Raw genomic sequence first — 12,770 nt, forward strand, 5'->3', positions numbered from 1 at the left:
GATCCCTGAACACAGAGACAGCAGTTAGCTCTGAGCACTAATGGGTGTGGCCCCAAATATTCATAAACCAAAATCAAAATAAGAAAGGTGGGAATTTCTACCTTTGCCAACACAGGTACTGTGGCACAAAGGGAAAAGTTACTGTTTAGAAGTAAGCAGTCATGATTCAATAATGTTGGACATAGAACTACCGCATGCATAAACTGTGACAACACCATGTAGAACTTCAGGGTGAACACATGCTTTTGTCAGTTTATTGGGGGGAGAGGTGGGGTACAGGAGAGGATATGGGCCATAACTAATGGTGGTCAGAGGGTATTTCTGGCTCCCTCAGGGATCACTCCTGGTGGTGCTCTGGGAAGCCATGAAAAGTTCCAGGGATCAAACCAGGGTAAGTTGTGTGCAAGGCAAGTGCTGTACACTACATGCTGTATTATCTCTCTGATCCCATGGGGTGGATGTTTGTCAGTGATAATATAGCATCATTGTTAACCCTGGACAACCTACGTCTTCTGTAATTTGGAGAGCAATAATTTTTTTAATAGTTTTTATTTAAAAAGAAATTTACTTGGGGCTGGAGTGATAGCACAGCGGGTAGGGTATTTGCCTTGCATGCAGCCGACCCGGGTTCTAATCCCAGCATCCCATATGGTCCCCTGAGCACCACTAGGAGTAATTCCTGAGTGAAGAGCCAGGAGTAACCCCTGTGCATCACCGGGCGTGACCCCCCAAAATAAAAAGAAATTTATTTAAGAAAAATATAACAGAAAGGAGCAAACTACATTTCTCTCTGAATAGACTGAGCATAAGCATTGCATAGGGCCTACATTTGATCCCTTGCACCACATGGCTCCTCCCATGCTGCTGGAGTGGCCCCTACTCAGGCCCCTACTCACTGTAGCACTGTAGCATTGTCGTCTTGTTGTTCATTGATTTGCTCGAGCGGGCACCAGTAACATCTCTATTTTGAGACTTGTTACTGTTTTGGCATATCAAATATGCCACGAGCTTATCAGGCTCTGCCTTGCGGACGAGATACTCTGGGTAGCTTGCCAGGCTCTCTGAGAGAGACGGACGAACCAAACTCGAGTCGGCTGCATGCAAGGCAAACGCCCTACCCACTGTGCTATCGCTCCAGCCCCTGAGTACCACAAGAGCTAAAAAAAAAAAAAAGCCTGTGTTTTGGAACGCTGTTAAAGCAAGCAAAACTAATGGAGAGACATATATGAGTACACAAAGCTTAGATTTGGTAAGGAGAGGGAAGTGGATGAAAATCTTGGGTAAAATTGCTTCTTCTACATAAGCCTCAGGAAAGCCAAAGAGATGATACAACAGGTAGGTCACTTGCCATGCATGCAGCCTACCCGGGTTCAATCCCTGTCCACATGTGGTCCCCCAAGCCCCACCAAGAGGGATCCCAGAGCACAGAGCTATAAGCACTAAGCTCTAAGCTCTAAGCACTGCTAGGTATGGCCCCCAAACTAAACAGCCTTAGGAAGAAATTTTTGAACATTGATGAAAATTATCTGAGAAAAGTGCACTGAACATAGTAGGTTATTTGAACTTGGATAGTTCACATGCCATTTGTCTAACCTTAAAATGCAAAATTACAGAAATTGATCTTAAGAATCTTTTCTAGATATATCATTCTAGAAATGTATCTTGTCCAAGAAGAGCCTGGAGAGTGCTGGGGGAAAGCTTCAGGTGTTACCTAAGATGGTAACTGGTAGCACAGATGCCCAGGAGTCTGGGATCACAGCAGGTGCAGATGTTCTGCATAGGGATCAGTAACAGAGTACCAGTCTTTTCCATTTCTGCTTACAAAGGAATTATTTTTTTCATTTAGAAATTTTGTTGCAGTTTAGATAGCATGGTTGTCTAATCTGCTTAGTGTGGCTAGTATTACCATTTATAATTTTAATATAAAAGTTACTTCATCTTCACCACCACCAAAGTGCTCCACACCAATGTCCTTATGTCACCTGGTGCACCTCTTCCTTCCTTCCCCTACTACGTGGTGACCTAAGTTTTGTAATCCAAGGTTAAGCATTTATCATCACTTGATATTATCTGTTACTTTTTCTTCATATACCACAAATAAATGAGACTTCAATATTTGTTCTCTTTCTCTGACTTATTTGCTTAACATGATACCCACCGGTTCTATGCAAGTTGCAATGAAATGGATCCTCCCTCCCTCCCTTCCTTCCTCTGCAAGGAACCATGAACTGCTGCAGGTTGAAACCAGGTCAACCACATGCAAGACAAGCTCTTTATCCCCTATATGATCTCTGGTCTACTTGCATGGTATACAAAACCCACAACGTTGAGGGGGCACACCCAGTGGTGCTCAGGGATCACTTTGGCAGGACTCCATGCTTGGGGGACCTGGGGACCTTGTGGTGACCAGGATCGAGCTAGATTGGCTGCTGAGATTGGCAATCTCAAAATCAAAAAAGATTTGGCTTCCTAAGTCTTTTTATGCAGAGCTAATAATTTCAACCATTTTTCTATCCCCAACCCACAACTTCTTATCCATTTATCTCTCACTGAACAGTCGGGTTATTTCCATATTCAGCACTTCTATAAACATAGGTGTGTATATATCTTTTCAAATTGATTTTTTTTTAATTTTGGGAGTAGATGCCAAGAACTGGGACATATCGAAGGAAGCTTTTATTTTAGAAATCCCACAGTTTTCCATAGGGGCTGAACTGGAGGCATTCACACCAAAACAATGAGCAGAGGTTCCTTTTTCACTATTCCCGCCCTCCTCAACCCCCAAAACTTTATGACAGAAGCCATTCTCACTGGTGTGAGATAATATCTCACTCTTTGCAGATTAATTCTAAACTGATCTCATTTCTTTTTGTTCACCCTTGTCTTTTGTGGTAATAAACACATTCTGACCTTTTCTATATCACTTCCCTTAATGATGTAGGCTTAATAATCTGCCTCCAATTGAAGGTAGATAACCCTTTCCTCCATTATCTTCAGGAAGAGTTACTAGCCTTCCAGTCTGCAATGTTTTCCCTATCAAGACCATCATTTGTTACTGTATCACTCATTCAGTGAATAACTTCTCTTTTCCTTTGGTCAAGAATTCGACTCCTACTTTCACATATCTGAGACAACACCACTAAACCATTTTTCAAGAGATGATTCTTGATTAAAAAAAAAAAATCCCTCGGTACTCGGTGTCCCTCAGACATAGTTTTCCTGTTCTGCCTAATACAAATAGACGTGTAAGTGACCTGCGCCAGCTACCATTTCATCTATTCTTCACGCATTCTTCTATCTCCACTGTGCTCCCCCTTCTGAACTCACAGTTGGTCACCAAAGATCAGACTCAGAGGACCTAGTTGCTAAGAAACAAGACGCTCTAAGGGTGCGGACGCTGCACTGCGACAAGCCTGGGAGTGCATGCAAAAAGAAGAAGGGGGAGGCAAAGGCGAGGATAGAGGACTGCTAGCTGCAGCCGCTGGTGGGGTACCCCCTCCCGCGGGTAAGGCTTACAGCTCATTGGCTCCGCCGCTGAGGCTCTGGCTCGCGATTGGCCCGCAACGCTGCCCCGCCCCCTGCGCCGTGGCCCAGCGGGCGGAGGCGGTGCCAGGGCGCGGTGCGGGGTGTGCGGGCCGGGCAGCCGGAGCTGGATGGCACGAGCGTGGGCGGTGCCGACCGCTGCGAGTGATCAAGGCGCTGCGGGGGCCTCCGCGGCCCCCTGTGGAGGTGAGCGAGACCGGGAGGGGACGCGGGGCCCGTGGGGACGAGGGGCGGTATCACCAGTCGCAGCCCGTTCTCGCTCGGGCCCCCTGCCCCGGGAAGGGTGGGCCCGGGTCCTGCTCGCCCAGACGGCCCTCAGTCGAGTCCATGTGCCCCCGAGTCCCACTGCCTGATCCCCGGCGCCCCGGCCGAGGAAGCCCAGTTCCTGCCCGCGGGTCGCGTCCCCGGTGCACCGCGCTTCTCCCCGGGCTCCGTCCCACTGTCCGGCGTCTTTGTCCGTCCCCGACCCGCTCGGCCCCCGAGAAGTGTCTGCCCCTTCGCGGGGCGCCGGCTGGGGAACTGGGGGGCGAAGGTCTGGGATGCCGCGGACGTGCTGCGTCGGGAGCCATTCTTCCCGGATCTCAGGTAGGATTTTTCTTTCTTCATCAATGGCAGCCTCCTTGGTCCTCATGTGGGGTCCGAGGCTTCTGCCCCCCATAAACGCTGGCTGTCTTCGTTTTATCATCCTCTTTCTGCCAGAGGCGTCTCCATCCCCGCCCCACCGGCCCACTCTGTCGTACCGTTTTGTCACTGTCGGGAGGGAACGGTCTGTGGACAAGATCCTTTTTCATTTGAAAAAGGAAAAAAGTCATCAGATGCCGGGCGTGGTCCTCTGGTCTTAATAGGTGGCCTTTCTATATTTAAATAATCCAAAATTGTGGGAATGGGGCGGGGGGAAGGGGGAAGAGGGCCGAGGTGTGTTCTCCATAGGTGTGTTGTGTGAAAAGAAATTTTAAAACACGAAGATAGAAGTATTTTGTGACCACCGCCTCAGTTATTTAACTTTGGAAAAGCAGAAAAGAGCAAAGAGGATTTTTTTTTTCTGCTAACATATTTCACCATAAACATGAACTTTTTTAATATGCTATGGATTGGGGTGAGTTTAGTTATAGTGTGGTTTCAGCTATTTTTTATTTTAGCTTTCAGTAAGCCTGTATTGATTTTTTTTTTCCAGAATCAGGTGCTCTGTGACAGATTACAAGAGTTTCTGTTAATTTGTGTTAAGTTTATGTGTTAAATCAGTGCTATGCATTTTATACTACAGTCCAAGTCTAAGGGATGCTTTATTGAATTTTATTCAACTGGAATTGATATTTTAATATTGGGTGATTTTTTCCCTGCTTGGTATGATTCGATAAAGAATATCATAGATTTTCACATTTAGATGATATAAATTATTTTAAACATGTGCATTATAAATGAGTAGTATATTTGATATATAAATATAGGTTTTTGAATATTTAATGTGATCAGTATTGGGGGAGTAGCTCCCAAGCGATACTCAGATACAAGGGTCCTACTGGTTACCTGTTATCTGCCACCCTGACTGGCAGGCAGTTCGGTGCAGGGCCCAGCAATGGGGGATCCAGGCCACCTGGGTGGTCCCCAGGGGCCTGCAGGGCTTCTCTCAGCTGCACTGAGCCAGGGGACAGGACTGTGGGGTGCCAGGAATCAACCAGGTCTGCTGAGTGCTAGCCATGTTCCCTAACTGCTATGCTATCTCCCGGGCCCTAGATGAGAAGATGTTTAGTTCTTACTCAACATCTGTCTGTGTTTTCTAGGCCACAGTAAATCTTCTTGAAACTAAATGAATCGTTTTGGAAGTAAAACAACAAAATAAAGCTTTCCAAAATAAACCTCCTCCTCAAAAAAAAAAACAAAAAAAACCACACCTATACCCTGTTCTGCCTGGGGTCTTTAATCTGTTAAAGACTACTTCCTAGTGAGTTAAACAAACAATAGGAAAATAACCCATGCCATAATGTACATCCCAAGTATATACATCACAAATATGGCAATTGAGAACGTGCTTGGCACCCAGGAGGAGAGCATGAAATACTATAAAATCTGTTTTGGGGTTTTGGTGGTGGTGCTGTCATTGTTTTTGGTTTGGGCACCATACCCAGCGATGCTCAGGGCTTACTCCTGACTCAGTATTCAGGAATCTCTCCTGGTGGGCTCAGAGGACCATATGTGGCATCTGGACTATAACCCTGGCCAGCCACGTGAAAAGCAAGCTCACTACCCGATGTCCTACCATTCTGGCTTTTGTTTTTGGCAGGGCAATGTTTCAGTTAATAAACTAGTTCTTAGAAAAACTATGTACCACTAGTGACCAAAAACATGGAGGTAGATGGGAATAATTGTAATCAAATTGCTCCCCTTTCAAATGCCCGGCAATACGCTGGGTATTGTTTGTAAATATAGATTGCTATTATTCCTTACACTAACCCCAGTTGGATTTTATTTCCTTGCCATTGAGCAGAGGCTATTGTACTGAAACCCTAAGTTGTAGTGCTTCAAGTGATGAGGCTGGCCAGGACTCAGAAACCGTTCTCCTTTTTCCCCCTCTCCTCATCTTAGTTTTCGAGGTGGAGGGGTTGCACACTTGGCTCTGGTGTTCTCCAGTGGTCACACACCTTTTAGTGGCTGTGCTCGCACACACTGGGTAATAATGTAGCAGAGATCATGCATTTGCTATCACCTCTCACATGTGGGGCAGTGCCAGGCATCAAACTTGGGGCCTTTCACCTGCAGGGCAGATGCTCTACCACTGAGCCACATTTGTGGGCTTCCCCCTCTCCATTTTCCTGCCATATTTATCTTTAAGACTATTACATCTGAGGAGACCCAGAATGGTAATGTTATAGGCTTGAGCTATGTAGTCCTGGCTGTGTGCTAGACAACTCCAGAAGGTCCACTGCCCAAATCGTGCCTTCCATGTTACCTGGACACAGTTTCAGGTACTACACACATAAGACTTTACAGACTAGTTACGGACAGACTAGTTACAGACATTAGTCTTTTTTTAAAATTTTATAAGGTAGTTCACAATATTTGATTACATTTAATATTCAAAGACCAATCCCACCATCACTACACCTTCCCACCGCCAAATTTGGGATGTTTCAATCTCAAGCCCCAAAGGACATTAGTCTTGTTTTACAGACAAAAAAAATTGAGACTCAGCGATAGTCTGAATTTTTTTTTTTTTGCTTTTTGAGTCACACCCGGCGATGCACAGGGCTCACTCCTGGCTCATGCACTCAGGAATCACCCCCAGCGGTGCTCAGGGGACCATATGGGATTCTGGGATTCGAACCCGGGTCGGCCACGTGCAAGGCGAACGCCCTACCTGCTGTGCTATCACTCCAGCTCCATGAATTTGATTGTTCATAGTTGGAAATTTGGGCAGTCAGCTCCAGCGTCTACCCTGGGACCTCTTACCTGATTCTAGCCTATTGCACGGCACTGCTCTGGTTCCTTGGAAGTTGTGGTGTTTAGAGGAGCTTGGTTTTTCTTTCCTTTTGTTTTTTGTTATAGGTGTGTGGTTTGCACCACACCCAACAGTTTCGGGGGTCTACCACCCTCCCCCCTGTCTGTACTTCAGGGGTCACGTCCATTTGTGCTGGGGGATGATGTGGTGTTGGAGACTGAACTTGGGTCTGCCTCATGCAAGGCAAGCTTATTAACCCCTGTACTTTTTCAGTTTTTTTTGGGGGGAGTGATTTGGGGCCACATCCAGCATTGCTCGGGCTTTGCTTCTGGCTCTGTGTTCAGAGATCACTCTTGGCAATGCTTGGGGTGTTAAGATGTATATGGTGCTAGAGATTGAACCAGGGTGGGTTGCTGCAAGGTGTTTTAACTCCTTGCAGTATTTTACCTCCTCCACTATTGCTCTTTCCCCTCTTTTCTCTATTTTAATGTTCATGTAGAAACAAGTAGGATAACTTTATATTGTCCACCCCCTGCTGTGTCTTATGTAAACAGTTACATTATATTAGTCTCAGAGTTTCCTCATTCCAGTATTTAGAGATCTCACAGTACTCCTCAGCATAGTCTTGGGAAGTAGGCATTGTTACTTTATGGTTCATAATATTTGTTACAGCAGTCTGTAAAATTGCTATCACTTAATTTTATTGCTGAAGTTTGGATGATTTTCCTTGGCGAGCATTATGGAGTTAGAATTCAAACCAAGGCTCCAGACACCTGGGTCCGAAGACTGCTTGTTTCTTTCCTCTTTTTCTTTTTTCTGCAGCGTCAGATACTATTTCAACTGTACTGTCAGTGTCCCTTTGTTTTGTTCTTATAAAATAGATATTTTTCATAGGAACAACTTATGTTTGGAGATTATATTCATAATCCAGAATTTTTTATCTAATAAATCAGAGTTATGACTATCTGGGAACCCTTGTCATTATTTTAAAATTTGGGGGCTGGAGTGATGGTAGAGCAGGTAAGGTTGCTTGCCTTGCGCACAGCCGACCGAGGCTTGATGCTTGACATCCCATATGTTCTCCAGAAGTGATTCATGATAACAGAGCGAGGACTAACCCCTTAGCACCACAGGATGTGGCCACAAATCCAAAAATAAGTCAATAAATAAATTGGGAGCAGCAGTACAGCAGTTAGGGTGCTCACCTCCATGTGGCTGACTCAGGTTTGATCTCCAGCTTCGTATATATCTCCTGACATATAGGAAGTGATCCCTGAGCTCAGAGCCAGGAGTTAGCCCTGAGCACCACCAAGTGTGACCCAAAAACAAAAAACAAAATTATTTTTGGGTGAGAACACCCCATTAGTGCTCTGAGGCTGCTCCTTGCAGCATTCATAGGATCATGCAGTGCCAGGGCTTAAACTTGGGTCTTCTTCATGCAAAGCATTTATTCCAGCCCTTTAGTCTATCTCTTCTCTTCCATTATTTTTATCTGTAAATTTACATTCCAACTCCAGGTACAGTGCCTTGCATATAGTGGGCATTTAGTAAGTGAATAAAATAAATATTTAAGGGGGTTTTGTTTGTTTGGGTGCCACACCTGGCAATTTCCACGGGTTGCTCCTGGCTTTGCACTTTGCACACAGGAATCACTCCTGCAGTGCTTGGGGGACCATATGGGATACTGGGGATTAAACCCAGGTCGGCCAAATACAAGGCTCTACCTGCTGTACTATTGCTCCAGCCTCCAAGTAAGAAATATTTCAGATCCATTGATAAAAAATACTTTACATTCTTGTATTGTTGGATTAGCTTTATTGAGGTAGAGTGGACATCAGTTCTTAAATTTTTTGTTCACTGTCTTACAACTAACTATAAGATATGATCTGTGCCAGAGAGATTGTTCAACAGACTGAGTGCATGCAAAGCAGGAGGCCCATTTTCAATTCTTGGCACTGCATGTGGTCCCCTGAGCATCACTATTGAATGTGGCCCCCAAACAAATGAAAGATATAATCTTCTACTTTTTATAGCTAATAACCACATAGCACAGCAACAGTGATTATGGTTAGCCTAGAAGATAGATTAGCTTGATTTTTTTTTCTTTTTTTGGGTCACACCTGGCGATGCACTGGGGTTACTCCTGGCTCATGCACTCAGGAATTACTACTGGTGGTGCTCGGGGGACCATCTGGGATGCTGGAAATTGAACCCAGCTTGGCTGCATGCAAGGCAAACGCCCTACATGCTGTGCTATTGCTCCCGCCCAGATTAGCTTGATTTTGTTTCATTTACTGCATCTAAAATTAAGTGTGCTCTAAAGGAAATACTGCTTTGTCCTAGAGGGACTTTTTTCTTTAAAAGAGTGTTATTTTTTTTATTCAGTCTTTATTTTTTCTTTCTGTTTTTTTTTTTTTTTTTGGTTTGGAGGCTATATATGGTCCCCTGAGCACTGTCAGGAGTGAATTCTGAGCACAACATCAAAAGACTATTATGAATATTATAGTTAATATTTCTTCCTATCACATTGATTCTACGTTAATATTTTGGTATGTTTTTACTTTTTTGGTTTGGGGGCATTTGGGGGATTGAAACTGGGTCATCTGAGTGCAAGGCAAACACCCTATCAATTGTACTATTGCTCTGGTCCTCTGTTATGTTTTTTCTAAATAACATGTATCCACCTATTTGTTTTTCTGTCTATCCATGCACATGCTATTATATTTGAAGAAATATAAGCTGTATATTCTGTATTTATTTTAGGTCAAGTGTAACTGATTTATTAACATTCTCAAAGCATTTGAACGTAAGATGTGAGTAATTTTTTCTTTCTGTCTCTAGTTCCAAAAGATGAGTCATGGATATTCAGAAAACAACAATTTCCTGAACAATAACAACCAAATGGTGTTAGACATGATTCTTTATCCATTAATCGGAACTCATCAGACCATCAACTGGGAAACTGTGGCAAGACTTGTGCCTGGATTAACACCCAAAGAGGTAAATAACTGTCCCCAGATACCTCTTGAAAAGAAAATCTGAAAAAGTAACAAATTTTAAAGAACAATGAAGACAAATTTTAGTTACTCAGCATATAAAAGTATAGTTTTTGTAATCAGATAATGTATTATTAAATCTATAAAGCTGTGATTCTCTACTATATAAGGTTTCATAAAGGAAAGAAAATTTGAAAATTCCTGTTGACTTTGGTTTTTGGGGGTGCAAATTAGTTTCGGAGGGGCCGCTCCTGGGCGAGGTTCAGGGCTTACTCCTGGCTTTGCTTTCAGGAATCACTCATGGAGAGACTGAGGGAACAGTATGGGGTGCCGGGATCAAACCTGAGTCTGCTATCTGCAAGGCAAGCACCATACCCACTGTACTATCTCTCTGGCATCCAGCTTCAGTCATTTTTTAACATAAAAGTCAAGGATGTACCAACTTTATAATATGTATGCTGGGGCTGGAGTGATAGCACAGCGGGTAGGACGTTTGCCTTGCACGCGGCCGACTCGGGTTCAAATCCCAGCATCCCATATGGTCCCCTGAGCACCACCAGGGTTGATTCCTGAGTGCATGAGCCAGGAGTGACCCCTGTGCATTGCTGGGTGTGACCCAAAAAGCAAAAAAAAAAAAAATGTATGCTACTGGGCCAAAGAGATACTAGAGCAGATAAGGCATTTGCATTGCAAGCGCCCAGGTTTGATCCCAAGCACCCCCTATGAGCCCATCAGGAGTGATCCCTGAGCACAGCCAGGTGTCACCCAAAACTCCACCCAAAAGAACAAAATACGTATACTACTGTGAACAAATTTATATGTCATGGATACAAACCAAAAGCACTCAAACTAGTACTGTTTATTTAGTGTCATAGGTGTTTGATTGAAGTTAAATCACAATTATAACACACATGTACAGTCTGTAATAGCATAGATTTTTTTGGGTTTTTGTTCAGCCTATACTGCCATGTGCCTTCAAAGTCTTCATGTCTTCATTCTCTCTCAACTTTTCTTTCTTTTGTCTAGTATGGAGTCTTGGCGTATACCATGACATTACTGTCTTCCCTTGATACGAATGCATATCTCCTCGACCAAGTCCCTTTCTCACCTTTGTCCTTTCTTCTAGTGTGTGTTTTGGTTTTTGTTTTTTGGTTTTTGGGCCACACCTGCATGCTGTGTGCTGTCATGCACTGAAATAAGGGCATGCCAGTCACATAATCTACCATTTGAGCTATATCCCAGAAACCTTAGAAATTTATTTATATTATCTTTTTTAAAATATTATTATCATTATTGAGTTTGATACCTGGTGCCACCCATGTGTGCCAAGGAATAATATCATTATTATTATTATTATTATTATTATTATTATTATTATTATCTAATCTTTGGGTCACTCCCAGCAGTTCTCAGAGCTCACTCCTGGTTCTATGCTCAAATACTCTCCAGGCAGTGCTTGGAAGGGCTTTGTGTGGTGCTGGGGATCTAACCCAGCATGGCCTCATGCGAGGACAGCACCTTTCCCACTGTATGGGCTCTCCAGGCCTGAAAAATTAACTTTTAACTAAATTGGAACTAAATGTGAATCAGATTTTGTTGTTGTTATTGTGGGGCCACATCTACTTGTGTTCAGGGCTTCTGTCTGCACTCAGGGATCACTCTTGGTGGGGCACAGGGTCCATACGGGGTGCCAGGGATTGAACCTGACCCAGTTGAATGCAGCACAAGTGCCCTACCCACTATATTATCTCCAGCCATTATCATATTATTTTTAAGTAGTGTCAATTTTAAAATAATTATCACTAGGTAAAACATCTGTAAAGAACATATACTTACAAAGGAAGTATTTTACAGTAATCTCTTAATACCTAGTACATAGCAGATCTATTTTTGAACTTACTGTTTCAGTCCATTGATATCGTCAATCTAATCCTATTAACAGCTCCATATTGAATTACTTACTTTCCGTACTGTTTTGATATCAGGTGAAAGGAAAATAACCCCAGTTAAGAAAAAGTGTTTTGAGGGGCTGGAGCACAGCGGGTAGGGCGTTTGCCTTGCACGCAGCTGACCCGGGTTCGATTCCCAGCATCCCATATGGTCCCCTAGGAGTAACCACTAGGAGTAATTCCTGAGTGCAGAGCCAGGAGTAACCCCTGAGTATCGCCAGGTGTGACCCAAAAAGCAAAAAAAAAAAAAAAAAAAAAGGAAAGAAAGGAAAAAGAAAAAGTGTTTTGAATAGTCTCTCAGAAACACAGTTACAAAGTTGTTTTTGATTTTCAGTCCTACAGTATTCTAACATCCATCCCTTTACCAGTGCACATTTCCCACCACTAATGTCCCCAGTATCCCTCCCGCCACCTCCATCACCTCATCCCTCCAGCCTGCCTCTATGGCAAGCACTTTTCTTCTCTCTCTCCCTCTCTGTCTGTCTCTCTTTCTGTTTCTTTCTCTCTCTCTTCTCTCGCCTCTCGCTCTCACTCTTGCACCCTTTCTCTCTGTCACATACACAGAAACTTTCTTTTCCTTTTTTCCTTTTGGTCACTGTGGTTTGCAATACTGTTACTGTAAGTGTATCATGCATATCACTTTGCTTCCTTTCAGCACTCAGTTCTTGTCCAGGAAGATAATTTCTTTTTTTTTTTTTTTTTGCTTTTTTGGGTCACACCTGGCGATGCACAGGGGTTACTCCTGGCTCTGCACTCAGGAATTACCCCTGGCCGTGCTCAGGGGACCATATGGGGTGCTGGGATTTGAACCCGGGTCGGCCGCGTGCAAGGCAAACGCCCTACCCG

General features: G+C 43.9%; 1 protein-coding gene across 1 annotated transcript in view; it reads left to right on the top strand.

Moving 5' to 3' along the window:
- The first annotated feature begins 3,601 nt into the window (after positions 1–3,601).
- The window catches only part of SANBR (SANT and BTB domain regulator of CSR), a 49,163-nt gene continuing 39,994 nt past the window's right edge, over positions 3,602–12,770 (top strand). The window contains exons 1-2 of the mRNA XM_055122471.1: positions 3,602–3,729; positions 9,821–9,979. Of these exons, the coding sequence (XP_054978446.1) occupies positions 9,830–9,979 (150 nt within the window). The 5' untranslated portion in view covers positions 3,602–3,729; positions 9,821–9,829. The remainder of the gene's footprint in view (positions 3,730–9,820; positions 9,980–12,770) is intronic.

Source organism: Sorex araneus, chromosome X, assembly GCF_027595985.1.
Source record: "Sorex araneus isolate mSorAra2 chromosome X, mSorAra2.pri, whole genome shotgun sequence".
Taxonomy (NCBI): domain Eukaryota; kingdom Metazoa; phylum Chordata; class Mammalia; order Eulipotyphla; family Soricidae; genus Sorex; species Sorex araneus.